The sequence below is a fragment of the Lepeophtheirus salmonis genome, chromosome 7 (assembly GCF_016086655.4).
Source record: "Lepeophtheirus salmonis chromosome 7, UVic_Lsal_1.4, whole genome shotgun sequence".
Taxonomy (NCBI): Eukaryota; Metazoa; Arthropoda; class Copepoda; order Siphonostomatoida; family Caligidae; genus Lepeophtheirus; species Lepeophtheirus salmonis.
The window spans coordinates 9,724,269-9,741,687 of NC_052137.2; the positions used below are offsets into that span (position 1 = coordinate 9,724,269).

General features: G+C 28.8%; 1 protein-coding gene across 2 annotated transcripts in view; it reads left to right on the forward strand.

Moving 5' to 3' along the window:
* The window catches only part of LOC121121923 (putative receptor-type tyrosine-protein phosphatase mosPTP-1), a 145,217-nt gene that overhangs the window by 102,124 nt on the left and 25,674 nt on the right, over positions 1 to 17,419 (forward strand). For both annotated transcript variants that reach the window (XM_040716915.2, XM_040716916.2), the window contains exons 6-8: positions 2,120 to 2,234; positions 7,755 to 8,003; positions 17,283 to 17,417. In XM_040716915.2, the coding sequence (XP_040572849.2) occupies positions 2,120 to 2,234; positions 7,755 to 8,003; positions 17,283 to 17,417 (499 nt within the window). The remainder of the gene's footprint in view (positions 1 to 2,119; positions 2,235 to 7,754; positions 8,004 to 17,282; positions 17,418 to 17,419) is intronic.

Genomic DNA, 17,419 nt, shown 5'->3' on the forward strand with positions numbered 1-17,419 from the left:
TGGACTGCAACAAGGACTTACAATTACTACTCAACTCAGTGTTAAGGCAGGTTATCCCATCTATCGTGTGTGTAGACCTACACTTGTATATAAATCTATATATGTTATATCGGTAGAAAAGTTGCTCCCAAAGATACTTCCTTTAATCAACTAACAAAAGTTAATATATAAAGCTATAAATACGTGTACACGAACGATAGATGTGGCAATCCGCCTTTACTCTCCGTCTTTTATGACCACATGGAAATGTTCAATCCAGTTTCGTATATATCAATGATAACTTCTATCTACAAGGAAGAAAATAATTTTTACTCCTCAGGATTTCAAAAATAATCACAGCAGCATAACTAAAGAAAATTTACTCTTCAATTTTGCAACTTCAAAAATGCACCCTATTATTATCACTAGTTATAAGATGAAGTCAATATTTAGTGGGGGCTGAGATAGATGCTAGTCTAACATTTTTATTTTGTGTGTGTGATGACTATAGAGGTTCCTTTATACAAATGAACGTTTACTCAAATCTACATTATTTAGGCAGTTCTTCACCTTTTCGGTGACCTTTGACATTCATTGCCATTATGTTTGAATAACTAAAGTTTATTAGACTATACACTATCCTATAAATTTACAAATAATCAAATCAATATATTACTCAATATATATCTTAACCCAAATCCTTTAGAAAACACTCAGAAAATCTTTTTATTTGCTTACTTAAATTACACAGAGGCAATGAAAATTAATGATCTTTCTTACCCTTAATGGCATACCTTTTTTCCTTGCTCCTTGTTTTCATACCCTCTTTACAAACACACGAAGAAAAAACATAATTTATGCATTTAAATCATTGAGAACATGATTAATGATTTTTTTACTTCACTTATGTGTAAATGAAACAGTTATGTACATTGACTTATAAAGTCCTAAATTGTGTCAATATAAATCAACTCAACTACCACTTTTTTGTCATGTGGGCTCGATTCATCACCATTAAAATGCACATAATATATCACTTCCTTATTAGGCCTTCGCGGTAACATCTAAAACATTTTTCTGTTGTAGACGTCTTCAACTCCCTTCATTAATACCACTATCGCTCAGTGGGTTAAGTAATATGTTAAATTTATTTAACTAACTACATAATAATAAAAATTGTACAATATATTTATATTCTTATTAAATTGTTAGTCAAAAACAATTGATACCATTTGTCAAAAGGTAGAAAATGTTACTAAAATACATATATATATACATTGGAAGGTAACAAATATTTTGTGAACATTCACATTGATTTTCAGAAGGCTTCTCTTTCAATTCATATTTATAAGAATCAGCTTACATTTGGCAATTTTTTTGTATGAAAACCGAAGTATGACAACAATAATTCCATTCTCTTTCTTTTTTGCAACCTTAATTAATGTTAGAAAAGTAAATGCTTTCTAGCGCCTGCTTCATAATTTATCCTAAAAGGAGAAAATTAAATATAATTAATTAGTTTACTCTATACACAAATGGATTCTTGTTATAAAAAATATATTTATATATACGTGTACAAATAAGAACTCAAACAATAGGTACGCCTCCCTAAAAATGGTTTGTTTGTCACAAAACATTCATTTCTACACGATATGATGTTTTGAAGCCTTCTTAAAAAATGAAACACAAAATGCATTTTATTCAATACTGAATAACAAAACAAAAGAAAATGTTCCAATATATGCTAATATTTGCCATTTCAAAATATGAATGAAGGAACATCATCATTCTTGTGTTTGTGGTCGTTTATGTTAGCATATTTGCTTTCTATTTGGTCATATATATAAAGTCAACGACATGGGTAGGTATATGTACAATGTACAAATACCGAGGAACTAACTTTTTTGTTTTATATATTAATATATGCAGGCTATGATGAATTGCAATATTACTCTCTACTTTTGATTTATAGATAAATAACTTTTTTTTATAACTTTTTTAATACAATATATCATTCAAAGGAATGATAAATAAATAACAATTATGTACGTATGTTTGTAACTGTTTGTATAAACATATGTATTGTATGTAATATTTTTAATTTATTTAATGTTATTTATTGTTTGTTTCCATATTTCAGAACTATACCTTAAGTAATTTGCAAAAACATACAGAGTATCGTGTATCCATTGCTGCAAAAAATCTTAACGGTATTGGACCTGAGGCATCCATTGAACTAAGAACAGAGGATGGCGGTAAGATTACTAATCTATTATTATATAATTATAAGTAATGTTATATTAATATAAAATTAACTACGTGTTCAGGAGTTGAAGGTATTTTTTTAATCATCTTGTCATGGCTTGTGTATTTTTTGAGCTAAAGGAGCAACGTTCCAGCAAATATTTTTTTTTATTTGTTTATTCATTATACTTATATACATGAAATTCTTGAGACTTGGAATAATTACGTAAAATTTGTATCCAACACAGGGGAATTTAGAAAAAAAAAATGAAAAATTAATCAACGTCAATTAAACTAATTCCTTCGAGAAAAACAAGCTGTACAGCATGCATGATTATTCTATGTTTCAAAGACTCCTGGTTTTTTTAATACTAAAAGCAACTAGTCCCTTTTGTTGACAATGAGGGGAAACACCTATTTTTTGGCATTTTTATTCGATACATGGGACTGAGTTGAACTAAACTAATTTATAGTTCTGAATCTTTAATTAGAATAAATACTTGTTATATCAATCTTTACAAATATTGTGAATATTGGATATTGTGAAGACTGGGACTCTAATTCTTTACTTTTTTTATGTTTTCGAATATTGTTCCAAATTTGGTTTGGGTAAGCTTTACATATGCAAATCTTAGGACCTTGATCATTTTTTTTTTTTTGATTGTGTAAATATATTTTGTTATAAGTATAAAATTTTATCCAACAATCAAATGTAACCATCAAATACCCCCTTATATAAAGTTGTAAATTCTAAGTATTTTCTAGTTTGCGAGTTGCTTTGAAGTGGACAATGTTTTTTGTTTTTATTTTCAAAGCTGTTTGAATTATTTTTTAATTATGGAACAGAAAACATAAAGTTGTATGTACAAGTAACTTGTTTGACATCGGGAGAATATTTGAGAATTGAGATCAGAGTACCGAGTGGTCCATTAAAACCTAAATACTTCAAATTTTATTATTTAACTAAGAATTTCAAAAAGACTAATATTATAATTAGATGTGTGTCTGAGGTCTCTTAATCATACAAGTAGCCGCTCTTAGTGGCATTGATGGCTTCCAGGAGGCGACAGAAAGCCTGGGACCCGTTGCAGATGTATTCCTTTCTCATGGTGTACCAGTGCTAGCTGACAGTGGGTTTAAGCGTCTTGGTGTGTGAATGACGGACACTACAGGCCTTCTCCTTGAAATGCACCCAAAAAGGTGTAGTCGAGGGGTGGCATCAGTGCTATAGGGTGGCCACAAGAGTTCAAAAGAACTCAAAAGATTATTGTAATATAGGGGATGGGTTTCTTTCATTGCTGGTGTCAAAAGTGGCCTCGTTACTATTACAAGACTCTTTCCATCTACTTTCCTATAGCTCTCTGGACAGTTTGGTGTGAAACCCCAAGATCTTTTGCATGGACCCTCATAGACTAGAACAGATTGGCCTGGACTGTTTTTCTCAACTCTTTCTGGTCCAAGGTGGCCTTTTTGACAGAGCCCTTCTTCCTCTCCAACGTTTTAGACTTGCTGACGGCGTACAGTGGTCCTAGAGTGGTTGTAGATTTGTCGATCCTGTCCAAGTGTCATTTTCTTGACTTGTAAGTAAGCTAGAGAGCCCAAGCTTATTTTGTTCTGTAACTAATTGCTTACGCTTTAATAAATAGAAATATTAATTAATTTCAATCACTTAACTTTAATTGATTATTGAATTTCTGAGTGTTCATTTTTCAATAGACCAAACGGTGATTCCTGTATTTGGTCTTTATAGATACAAAGTTGTAATTTGTGTTTATTTTCTTCCTCTCTTAGCGGCTTGAAGCTAATATAATAACAACTGAGTTGGTCTTCTTAATAAAATTCTTCGAATTGTCAGAATTACCATATTATTTTTCGGTATCCTTTTTTGACACATCGAAAGTGCTTAGAATTTACAACACTCCATATATCACTAATGGAAACCTATGCTTATTATCCTACAATATTTCACTTCATATATAGCTAAGGATTATTTATAACCACCTAATCAAGCCATTAAAGGAACCACAGATTTTACACACTCAAGGTCCGACTTTACCTTCTACCTACAAAAATAGCGTTTTGCCTAACAAAAACTTTTGTAGTTACATATTTAAAATAATGCACCTTTATTAATATACTAATTACTATTATTTTAACTTTGACGGTAGTTTTTTGCAAACAAGGTCAATGCAAAAAAAAAAAAAAATAATAATAATTTCGCCCTTTCTTGTCGATTGGATTATCTTTATTGTTATTTTAACAAATAGAAGTCTTACGACATGGTAGCAAAAGAGAAATCCTTTTCAAATTAAATTACTTTTGCAAAAAAGATTAACGGAAATGTGATTTGAGTTAGAGTAGATATCATGTTGAAAAGTAGGAGGAAAAAACTTAGTTGCAACTTTTTCAATTGGTATTGTTTAGCAATATAAAATACAATAATACAACATCCACAAATAATATAAAAAACTAATAAATAATGGACAATTTTTATAGACAAGAAATGTGGAATGTATTCATACCTTAATTAAATTATAACTGATAAATAAATAAAACCGTATGAGGTATCTCCTTACTTAAGACATATTTTCCCGCTTCCCTCTCTATGAAACCATATATTTTACAAAGAAAGACAGTGAAACTTTTTTTATATTCCTTTTTATTCAATGAGTATAGTTAAGAGTAAATCAAAGGATTTCTTTATTCATAATTTCCATATAGGTACGTCTAAAGAAACAATACTAAATGACCATTAATTACCTGTATTTTCAAATGTTAACATGTTTATTCTTCTTGTTTAAATGTTGCCAAAAAATATCAGGAAAGAAAATCTCAATTATATTAATGTACTAAACATTTTCTTTAATGTGAATTTGCGCGAAATATGTCAAAACATTATTTTAATTGTAACATGCAAGGGACTGGTATGAGCCTCTGTTTTTTTTTTAGCTCAAAGTAATTAATTTGTGCAATGGGTTATTCTGTTTAGCATATGTTTTAATTACTTTATTAATACTGCAGATATTCAGAAGGTTTTTTTTTGTTTTTGTTTTTTTGGCTAGAACTTTTCTCTTTCAATAAAATTAAGATATTAATAAAATTGAAAAGGAAAGGGAATAGCGGAAAAAATAAGTTAAAAAGGAAATGACGCATTTAATTTTTTACTGTTTTGTTTATTAGCAAAAAGGAGTATATTAGACAGAACAACAATATACACTCTAATATTAGTTTGATTGGTAGGGCCTATGCTACTACAAATATGTGTTACTTTAAAATATTATAAAATTGACCAATGGGGTGAATGTAAAAGGCAAAAATTATTATTATACTTACTCATAAAAACAACTATTACATTTTTTTAACCCTAATTATTGACAACTATGACGAAAAACAAAAAAATATAACAAATAAATACATCTTTTTCAATCAACTATCAAATAATATTTCTTAGTTTATTCATTTTTACAAATTATTTCTCCAATTTAGAATAAGAACATTGTTCATGAATTTAGTGACTACTAAATAAAGTCTGTTGTAAAACTCTTTTTTTCATTGGTTTTTGCTAAAAATTGAATATTTAAATTTTTGATTTATAAAGAAATCTCAATTTTATTAAATATACTTCCCAGGTCAGTTTTATGTTGCAGTAAATTATATAAATAAAGGCATTGTTGATTTTTATTTTATTTTCTATAAAACATATTTTGTCAACCAATATTCTTTAAAATTAATGAAATACTTTGATTAATCTATTATAATAAAAATAAACATTTTTAATAAAAAATGTATTATTAAAAAAATAATTTTCAATTTTAAAATAAGTTTTTATTAATAATATTATTGAAAAAACTACTTGATATATCATATTTGAATTATACTTTCTTGTAAAAATATAAGTATACTTTTGTAAGGATTAAATTTATTTTATAAATATGAAAATTTAATTTGTGTAAAATGACATTTTTGAAAATTGACTCTTACTATTCTTACCTTTATGATATCCACTTATTAATTAATGTCCTAGGGGAATTATAGCAACAAAAAAAATTCAAACCGGTCCAAAAAAAGCCTCTACCCCACAAATTACTTTTTCAACCCTTAAAACGCTTATTTTTTCCTTTTTTTTCATAGAAAAAGGGAGAAATTTGCATATGTTGAAGAGAAAGATGAAATTTTATAATAATATAAATTGAGGAGATATATTTTTAAGGTCAAAGGTCACAAAAAGTCATCTTCCCCCAATTTTATATTCTTCTTAAGTGGGAATGTTGTTTTGTAAAACTTATTAAAAATAATTATACAATTTAAATCTCAATACAAAAATAATAAATTATATATATATTTTATGCAATTTATTCAGATAAATTATCTATAACTACATCAAAATCATAATATGTTAAATTAGCTTTCTAGCATACGTGTGATAGATTTGTTTTTAAACTAATTGCATATTTATCAACTGATAATGTCCTGTAGTTTTCTTTTAGTTTGAATAAAGATGATGTTAAGTGCCCTTAAAATATCAAATTTCTATATAAAGCCCTTCGATTTTACCTTTTTCTGATATGTTAGAATTTGTGAATTCATCTACTTTATCTGATTTTGTAATTGGACCATCTTTAGACTTAATTAAGTGTAAGTCAGCATTACGTTTTCTTTTCCAAAATTTTATTTTGAGCCTCTTTAACACTAAGTCCCATTTCTTCCAACTTTTGTTTTGAATCATTCCATTTTTCCATATCGCTACAAGCTCATCCTCATGGCGTACAAGACAACGGAATTTATTCATTTCATCAACTGGTTTGAATTCTATAAGGGCAATTGACTTAGCCTTCACGATGGTGTTACTCGCAGAAGTCAAATTATAAGCTCCACGAATGGATAACTCATATTGATCTCATACGTCATTATGCATTGAGTGCAAAAACTGAAATTATTTATCCCCATTTTGACACCAAAATCACTTTCTTGAGACACTCTTGCATGTGTATTTTCACAAAATATATCAAATATTTTTTCCATACTCTCATTGTAAACTTTCATATCGTTTTCCATTTATCCCGTCTTTTAGATCTCATATTGCAGAGGAAGCAGATTTGAAGAGCTTCAATTTCATTACCTATATATTGTTCCCCAATAGTATCAATATTACAGAACAGTATAACACCAAGTATTAATTTGGTTGATTTACCGGTTAATCCCATTTTAAATGAACTATAATATCTAGATTTATTTGTTTGTGGAATTAAATTGACACTAAGAATAATAGAGGTTATTAATGTAGTAACAAATAATTTTTGTTGTCCCAAAACATAGTTAATTGGTTTTTGGTATATTTTTTGAAAGAGAGGAATATAATATGTCATTATTTCATTATAAATGTAGTTTCTAATAACATACTTATGTTACAAATATTAGAAAATCAATTTAAAGATTAATTCTTTGAATTAATTAAGGGATACTAATTATACAAATATATATTGATTTAAATGTAATTATAAAATATTTAAATAAATAAATATTTTTTCTAGTTCCCTTGGAACCAAGAAGCCCTAGGATTCGCGAAATATCTGCTCGTTCAATCGAACTTACATGGCACCCTCCATCCAATGCGCGATCGCTTGGATCAGATCTTCTTGGATATCGTGTTTACATTGATCCCCTCTGTTCGTCTATACGGAAAAAAAAGCGGGCAGGCTCATGTCGTCCTATTTCTCCTGTCACCATTTCAGCCGGCTACTCACCAAAGGACATGCTTATTACGAAAATACGTGACTTGAGTAAGTTAATATATTTTTTCTAAGAATTTTCTTAATTATTTATTTATACATGCGTAGATATATATTTTTATGTAAATTAAACATGATTCACAAAACTTTAAAAATTCTTTATAATCCGATTTAACTATAAAATTATTTAATTTTTTTAAACTATCTTAAAAATAATTCATCATATTAACATTTTACAAAGAATAATAAATCATGCTGATGTTCTATTTTTGCTAATTAGAAGGCCAAAGAAAGGATGGAGAATAAAGGAATTCAATTCAACATTGTAAATTCTTTTAGTATGAGATTATCTCAAAATTGATTTATTTACTTATTGCAATGGCTCTACGATGCACATTATACTAAGATTTTTAGCAACTTATAAAGAACATACTTTTATGAATCTAAAAACAACAAAACTATCGACAAAAAGTACATAAATCATAGCCTTACAAGAATAAATAAAATAACTACAGAAAATACTACCCAACGAGATCAATCAATGGAACTAAACTCTGAAATCCTTCTATAATCCAAAAATATCCTTGTAGGATTTGATAACAAAAAAAGTAGGCATAAAGTAGATTAAAATAAATTTGTAGTAACATGGTCTTAATATAAATAAATACAAAACTATTTTCCCAATTGATCTTGTATCAATCTACTAACTTGTTGTACTTCCATCTTATAATATTTCTCATTCACAAATAACATTCATTCAAATGGTATTACAAGAAATAAAGCAACTTTGCAGTGTATAGTGTGGCCATTTATCATTTCTCTTTATTTTTTGTCTTTCCTTTTCTATGTGGTGGTTGTTGTTGCTATTCAAAGGGGAAATACGTAACAACTAATTTTATATATGGATGTATATAAAAAGTCAATTGGGAATTGATATATATGTACATATTATATATTTACATGTGTGTCCCTAAGAGCATGAATTGGTACTAATTAATTTACTAAACGATAATATGTACAAAATAATTATAATAATAACATTAGTTCATTATGTTTATAATTCTACAGTACAATGAGTGACGGAACACATCTAGCTTCCTCAAAAATCAATTTTAATAGATAAAAGGTTCAATTATTTGACAAGAATTGCAATGATTAAGTATTCATTAATTAATCATCATCTTTGATTCTAAAGATGGGTCTGTTATTGGACGAATAACTTACAATAGACAAGGAGCACCCTGTCCCTGGAGAAAAACAATTCGAAAAACCTTTATACAAGAAATAAAAACAATCATTGCTAACGACAAAATAAACTATAAATTATTTTGTTTAAGTGAGGTGATGCCGTGATTAATTGGGTTATTTCCATGTTGTTGTTTTTAAAACAACAGTTATTTTTTTAAAGTCTTTTTGTAATATCAATGAATATTTTTTCATACATTTTTGGGATAACTTTTACGAACAAAGCTTGGACACTTCCTAAGTACTCCTTTGGTTGTTTGAGAGCAGGGATATATCTAAGGCGAAAAAGTTTTTCTAACCAAGACTTGTCTTAATTTTAAATTAATTCCTCCAATTTTGGATTTGATTAATATGAACCTGACAAACAGAATTTCAAATTATTCAGGCTGATTAATAATTACATTAAAGTACATACTCAATTTATTGTCGAACATTTGATTTTGTAGATAAATATGTACTTTAAAATTAAGTTTATAATGAAGGGTAGCAAAAGAGTAGACGATTAATCGATAGTTAAAACAACACGGCATGAATACTTAATTATTACAAATTATTTATAAGGAAGAAAAATCAAGAATAATTTCATTTTAGTTTGCGTTACAATAAATGATAAATCAAAAACTCACACAACTTTTTTTTTATACCTAATATAATTTTTTTCATTCCGAGATTTAGAAAATAAAATTCGGTTGTCTTTGATTATTTTTAGATTTCATGGGTTGTCAGGTCACACAAACTTTTATTTTTTGACCGCCTTTCAGCTGCAACATTTTTTTATGTGTTTTTTTTTTGTTGGTTAGTTTTTGAGACATTTGAGAGTGTTTCTACAAGATTTTGAGCCAATATATTCACCTGGTCCTCATTTTTGCATCTGGGAAAATTTAAAAAATCACATTTTTGACACGCTGAGAGCATTTTATGTTCTATTAAAACATGTAAATCAATTTAAACTGTTTGAAATTACTTTTACTGTAAATTAAAGTATCTGATGGAAAATATTTGCAAAATAACATATTTCGATAAATATATAAGTAAGAAAACCAATATTATTATATTATTATTTAAATTTTTAATTACATACTCTTGGACAATCCTGACTAATCTTACTTAAATCTGTTAGAACAACTCAATTATTCGGAATTTAAAAGTAAGATCATTAATGCAAAAAAATCAATTATAGGTATTGAAGTGAATATTTATTTAACAAACTAAATTCTAGAAAATAAACTCTAATGTAATGATTAATATGCTTTAAATATGCAAAACCTTATAAATAACTTTGATTTGTACTTCAATGCATTGAATCATGTTCACAAATAACAACAGAAATAATGGTATATAAAAATGAGTTTATTTCATCAAGTTAAAAGATAAATCTAATTTATACATTTTTTATCTTTTATCTTCATCGATGACAATAGGTTGTAAAGTAAAAAAAAAAACACCTTCACACTTAAAGACCTGTCCTTAATTTTTTAAATAAACACTTTTATTAAGCTCTTATAAGTAGCTTATTTTTTTTTTTTGTCACAATGTGGCTTGTGATGGGGTGTTATTAGAGTAGATATGAGGATATCACAGTGGAGTATCTCCATTTTACAGTTCCTCAAGTCACTACAGTTTGCTTTGAAATAAAGTAATTTGAAAAATAAAATACTGATAGATCTTAAAATAAACTTTTACCATTGGATGAAAGCTATGACCATTTATTCAAAATGAATCTGGAAGCACATGAGAACTTAAGATTTTAAATCAAGATTGGCCTACAAGATAAAACTCATTTAGAGAATTATCAGCTTTTTATTTAAAATAAGATATTCGATTATTTAATACCAACAAATATCTTAGAAAAATACCGAATAAATTGATCTTCTTAAATCTTTGCTGAATCACTTCTTTGCGACTTTAATTTGCCTTAGCTTTAAAGATGAATCTAAAAAACTTTAAACGATTGTATGCGGCAAATGGACTTAAAAAAAATATGTGCGTCATGTTACATGAATTTATTTAAAAAGAAGGAACCGAGGTAGCAAGAAAAAACAAACTAAAAAAGTTAACTGAACGTAGAAAGTGTTAAAAAGCGTTATGTCTTTATGTACAATACATTTTATTTGTTACAAGAAGCAAAAAATCATCGAAACACTGCAAATGTATAATTAACTTCAAGAGATTTTAGTTTATAAAATAACACCATTTTGTAAATTAACTCTTAATATTGTATATTTTCATCAACCAAAACTTATATTACGGGTATGCTTTTTAAAATTGTTTCATATTTTAAATACTTTTATTGGATAAAATAACTGTCTGAGAAGTTTTTGTTGTACAATATATTTTTTTTTGGGAATAAATGTAATCAAAGCAATAATTATTCATCATTGCCATGGAACATATAAATTAGTTTTTGCAAAAAAGGAAAAATTCCAAGGGGAACAGATTATATCTCTATTAATAGCTGGGTGCACTTTCAAGTAAATTCAAAAAATTTATACCAGCTGAAAAAAGCGATTATAATTAAGTCTCATAGAAGGTCAGGGAGTAGAAGAACTAAAACTGTGAGAACTTCAATATTAGTCAGGGTTGTCCGTGAAAAAATTCGGCGAAATCACAAAGATCCATACAAAATCTGGCCCTTTGTCACAATGTAAGCAGAACAGAAAAAAATGACAGCATTGATTCAAGCCAAAAATTTGCCTACAAATTGCAAAACCAGAGTAAATCATGGCTTCGGTGCTGTTGCTTCAAATTAGGCCAAATCACCTATATTCTGGATTCCTGATGGGGTAAAAATTAAACAAAAAGTGTATTTGGACATTTTGAAGTCATAAGTCAAGCCTTAGATTGAAACAGCATTTCCGGTCAAGAAATATGCATCACTCAGTATTCAGCTCCAGCTGATGGGGCACTTTTGGGACAAGTCTATGTGGCCTCTTCCTCTGATTTAAATCTCCTAGACTTTTCAATTGAGGAAATTTTGGAGAGGGAGGTCGATGCTTATCGTTCAAGAAATAAGGATGTGTTCATGGCAACCCTTGTTAAGGAATAGAACCAAATTTCAGATGATGGAGTATATGTAAGTTGTAATGTGATTTGGAAAAGATCGGTTGCTGTAAAAAAGGTCAAATTGAAAAAAAATATCTTTTAAACATTTGTAATAGTTAAATTAAATGTTTTAAAAGATATCAATAAAATTGGACTTGTAATTTTTGATTTATAGCCAATTATTTATAGGACAATTTTTAAAATCAACCTATAGTATTTTTGGCTGGATTAGTTTTGAAACTAAATCTGTACATAATATGTTTTTCTTCAATAATAACACAATACTAAAATGAAATAGTTCAGAAGAAAATCAAATTGGTCAACATATTTATTATAAAATTATGTGTGTCAACATAAAAACAATCTCAACCAGAAATCAAAAAAAGATTACCTTCTTCCTTGAGAAATTATATTCATTAGCATATCAGTTTTAAATCAAAATGGAAGATCAATTGACTGAAAAACAAATTGCAGAATTGAAAGAGACCTTTTCATTACTCGATAAGGACAATGATAGCATCATTACCACCAAAGAACTCGGAACGGTTATTTAATCCCTGGGGCAGAATCCTACCGAACCCGATCTAGAAAATATGATCAATAAAGTGGTCGCTGATGGCAACGGTACCATTTACTTCCCTGTATTCTTGACGATGATGGCTCGTAAGATGAAGGATACAGATAGTGAAGAGGAAATTCGAGAAGCTTTCAAGGTTTTGATCAGGATAGAAATGGTTTCATTTCTGCTGCTGAATTTAGGCATGTTATGACAAAACTCGGTGAAAAGCTCACGGATGAAGGGGTAGACGAAATGATCCGGGAGGCTGATATCGACGGTAATGGTCAACGATAATTTCGAAGTGATCTGCCAATTTGCTCGTAATTTTCATTATTATAAAGAATCTGCATTTCTTGCTTTTTTTTTTGTGATGAATCATCCTTTAATTACTTTTTTTGTTCCCCGAGTAGCGAAAACAAAGAGACAAAATGAGAAAAACCTAAATTCATTCAAAATGTTCTTTAATATTTAACTAGGTAATTTTTTTTTCTTATGAATAATATAATTTCCCAACTTACTTAGCTTATGTTTTCAACATAAAGAAGAAAAAACAAAGAACTCGTTTCTCGATTATTTGTTTTTAATTCGTTAACAAATCTTAAAATTACACATTATATAAATGTAAGCTCTCTTTCCATCCATATAAATATTTCACTCTCTTTTAAACATTCCTTTTATACAAACGGAAAAAAAAAAGTTTGTAACTCTTACAAGACCAGTACTTTTACAATTTGTTTTTGTGGATATACTCTACTCTCTATAATAATAAAACAAGAACCCCAATTTTTACGGCATATTTCTATGGATAATTAATCCTTCTCTTTACTTCAATCGTATGTTCCGTGCAAGATCATTTTGTTTTCATGTCTTCAAGTGTTTCATGAATCTTGGTTTACTTTTTGAAATTCTATTTCCCATATGGTTTCATTTGTTACTCTCGACATACATATCATCATTTCATAAGAATAAAGAATTTCAAAAAATAAAAATATATATACACCAAATCCCAAGAACTTTATTTGATTTAAGCTACTTTTGTTGCCCCCAATATAATCTTTTTCAAATAAAACCAATCAATGTATCATTTTTTATTATAGTGACGATAAATTTTGGGTACTTTAATAAGTGCTATTTTTGGCACTATAAAAGGGTTATCAACAATAATTTGTTTAAAAATTGACATTACTTCGTCAAGGAATACAAATACATTTCACACTCAATTTTGAGAAAAAATAATTTTGCTTGCCATTGTCTTGACGATCCACAAATATAACTTATCAAATCACAAGGGATTTTTAATAATTTTTCGACATATCAAAATTGTAGTCTTATCCCAAAGGTGAAAAAGAATAGCTTATAGACCCTTGTCCTGCAATTATTCAACTATGATAACCTACTTAAATCAAGCAATAGATTCTTGTTCCCATGTACACTATATAGACAAACAATAAAGATGTAAGTAACTACTAGCTTATGGAGTTGGGTTCACTAAAACTTTGCCGTTGATATTTTTTGGGCAACAAGATGAGAACCCAAAACTTGCAGTTGCATGAATATATAACTAAAAGCTGGATTGTATGGAATCAAGAACAGACAAGAAAAATTCAATCTGTAATATATTTAAATTCTATATTTTTTATGCGATATGTCCTCCTTCACAATATATAACAAACGTCGGCGAAAATATTGGCAGCCCTTGAAAATGAAGGTCGTGTCCTTGGCGACCTACGCTGTCATGATGGCAGCTTAGAGCATATCTTAACTTGAATCAGATGTGCGACAAACATTACTCTTTACTTTAATTTTAGGGAGTTTTGGTGAGGCCAGAAGTCAGTCATATTCTTGTTGGAGAAGTTTTGGTTCTTCTTGGCTGTTTTGCCCCTTTCAACACAATTTCTATCTTTAATGGACTTCATGATGTTGTAGGCAGTCCGTGTGGCGAGTTCTTTTTAACTGTTGCCCGAGATTTTTACACGTGGAGACATGGGATAACAACAAAATTTGTATAATTTTGTTTCATCGGTCGTTTGATTGGGTAATAAAACCTCACTATTAAAAATTACAAGGATAAATCTTGATGAAATGGTTTGTGGCCGTACTCTCTAAGGCTTCCTCCACCCCTCCTAAAAATAGATATAAATTATGAACACCAGTATCACCCCTGTTACTAGCAAAACATACCTTTATTTAATATTTATTTGTGAATTATAAATTTTTTTAATGAACGCAATTACAGGATAAAAATAGAATTTACCTAGATATGTTGGTACATATACATATCTATAAGACTATACAAAGAGAAAAATAATAATAAGCTCATACTTTAATGCTTGAAGATATATAAGGAAGAAAGGAAACAGAAAACCCTTTCTTTCTGAAAACATATCATCGATCAAATGGGGTAGCTGTAGCTACTTCATCCTCCATTGAGTCCATAATATGTAGATGAATATATTTACATACGTACCTAAGTAGATATTTATACACTGTACAGAGTGAGGAGTCAAATATGATCGGTTTTTAATCTTGTGCGCAAATGACTCATCTGGTTAAGAATTTTTTTTTCAATAAATAATTTTCCGTTGAAAAAGCTTTTATTTCGTATATGATACATCTCACTACGACAAAAAATTGAAAAGAAAAAGACCACACACCAAAGGGTACACGATTTAATTTATACTCAAGTAAGAACAAATGGCATACCTTATCTCAAAACAGTCCGTTGTATCCAACACACTAGAAACGTTGGTTTAAGTACCGATAGCTCTCCAGGAATGTTATGGCTACAACAAGAAGAGGGATGAGGTCTCCATCAACATCTTAAAGGCTAGGGTAAATGCCGACCACACGATCAGCATAAGGAGGCTAGCCAAAGATCTCAGCTTTGACCCCAATACCATCAGGGTGGCTATCTATGAAGATTTAAGTCTCAATTCTTACGTTTGATGACCAAGGCATGTCCATACTAAAAATATTAAGTATAAGAGACTCAAGAGGTGCAAAAAATTCAACAAGTTCCCCAGAACTCACACCTTCGATTATTTCTTGTGGAGCAACATCAAGCGGAAGACGAATGCGACCTTCACCCCAATATTGATTCCCTCAAAGCTACCATCAATAAGGAGTGGACAAACTACCCTCAAAAGAATCTAAAGAAGGCTGGCACTTGCTTAAGGACCAGAATCGATGCTGTGTCATTGGGACAAGTGAAAGTCATCTTGTATTTTAAATGTTATCTACCAAACCTCTCTGTATCAAAAAAGTTAATTAAAAAATACTGAAAAATAAAAAGTTACTTTAACTTAATTTAACATTTATCTGGCCGCTCATTTCTGCCTCCTCACTCTATACATAAAATAAAACTATGCTCCAACCTTTAAACAGTAGGCGATTGATTAAATTGGTATGTTACAAAAAATTTCAAATTGAATATTTTCTTTTTAAACCTGTTTTATCTAATAAATAATTGTAAATAAAACATTCTTGTCTCTAACTTCAATATTAAAGAAGTTATGACCAATTTATTATCGGAATTTCATCCTTTTTTTCCCTACTGTTTATATTATGACTTACATCAAAATCTGTGATGTAACATGATATTTCAATAAAAGAACACAACTTTCTTAAACATAAAGAAAATGGAATGAAATTTTCAAGAATTACAGAATACTGTATTGTGCAAAAGTATTACTTTTAAATATATGCATTTGAAAAAAAAATGAAAAAAAAATAAGAAAATATACTTTCATGTTGTACAGTAATTTATGGCGTTAAAATTTTTATATTTTTCATCAACAAACTGGTTGAAAACTGTACACTAGATAAATAAATGTATTAAAGTCAATTATACCTTTTATTCGATCCATTACACTCCCTTTGTGATTTTGAAGGCTATCTTGAAGCGAAATATTTACCAGCAAATGATACGATTAAACGAAGCCACGGGGTTGACATTTTTTTGTAAACTAGTTGAAGGATTGATCTCTATTAAATTTAAATGACATGAAACTGAATTCCCCATTTAAGTAATGAAAATTTAGCATTTCTATGAAAATCCCAAAAGCAATTCTAGACTTCCTTGCACGCTTTCTGTAAGTTTTTTTCTAACCGTAAATCGGGATTTTGAAACATACCTAAGTTACTATGAAGAGCCTATTTGGATCATCACAATTCAATATATGTTCTTTCATTACAACTAAACAACTACTTCAACTCTAAACTTTTCTTATCCGAAATACATATAAATTAGTTTCCCACATTAAATCTGTTTCCTTTCGTTGAATCTAAACTGGGTCAAAAAGTTTATTTAATTAAAAAAAATCATTTTAATTTCTTCAACTTGAGTAAATTGGTTTTTGTTTTTTTTTCAAACAAAAATATAAAAAGTTTCGTTTTGTTAACAAGTCTTCTTTCATTTCTTTTCACATTATACTGTATAAATGTATATGTAGAAATATATTTTGTTTGTTTTTATATTTTTTTAGGTCCAGCAACGAAGTACAAGTTTACTCTACGTGCTTTTACTAAAAAACGAGAAGGGCCTGCATCGGATGACTTAATAGTTTACACAGATACTGCACCTCCCTCTTCTCCTCGGATTCAAAACATAACATGTTATGGT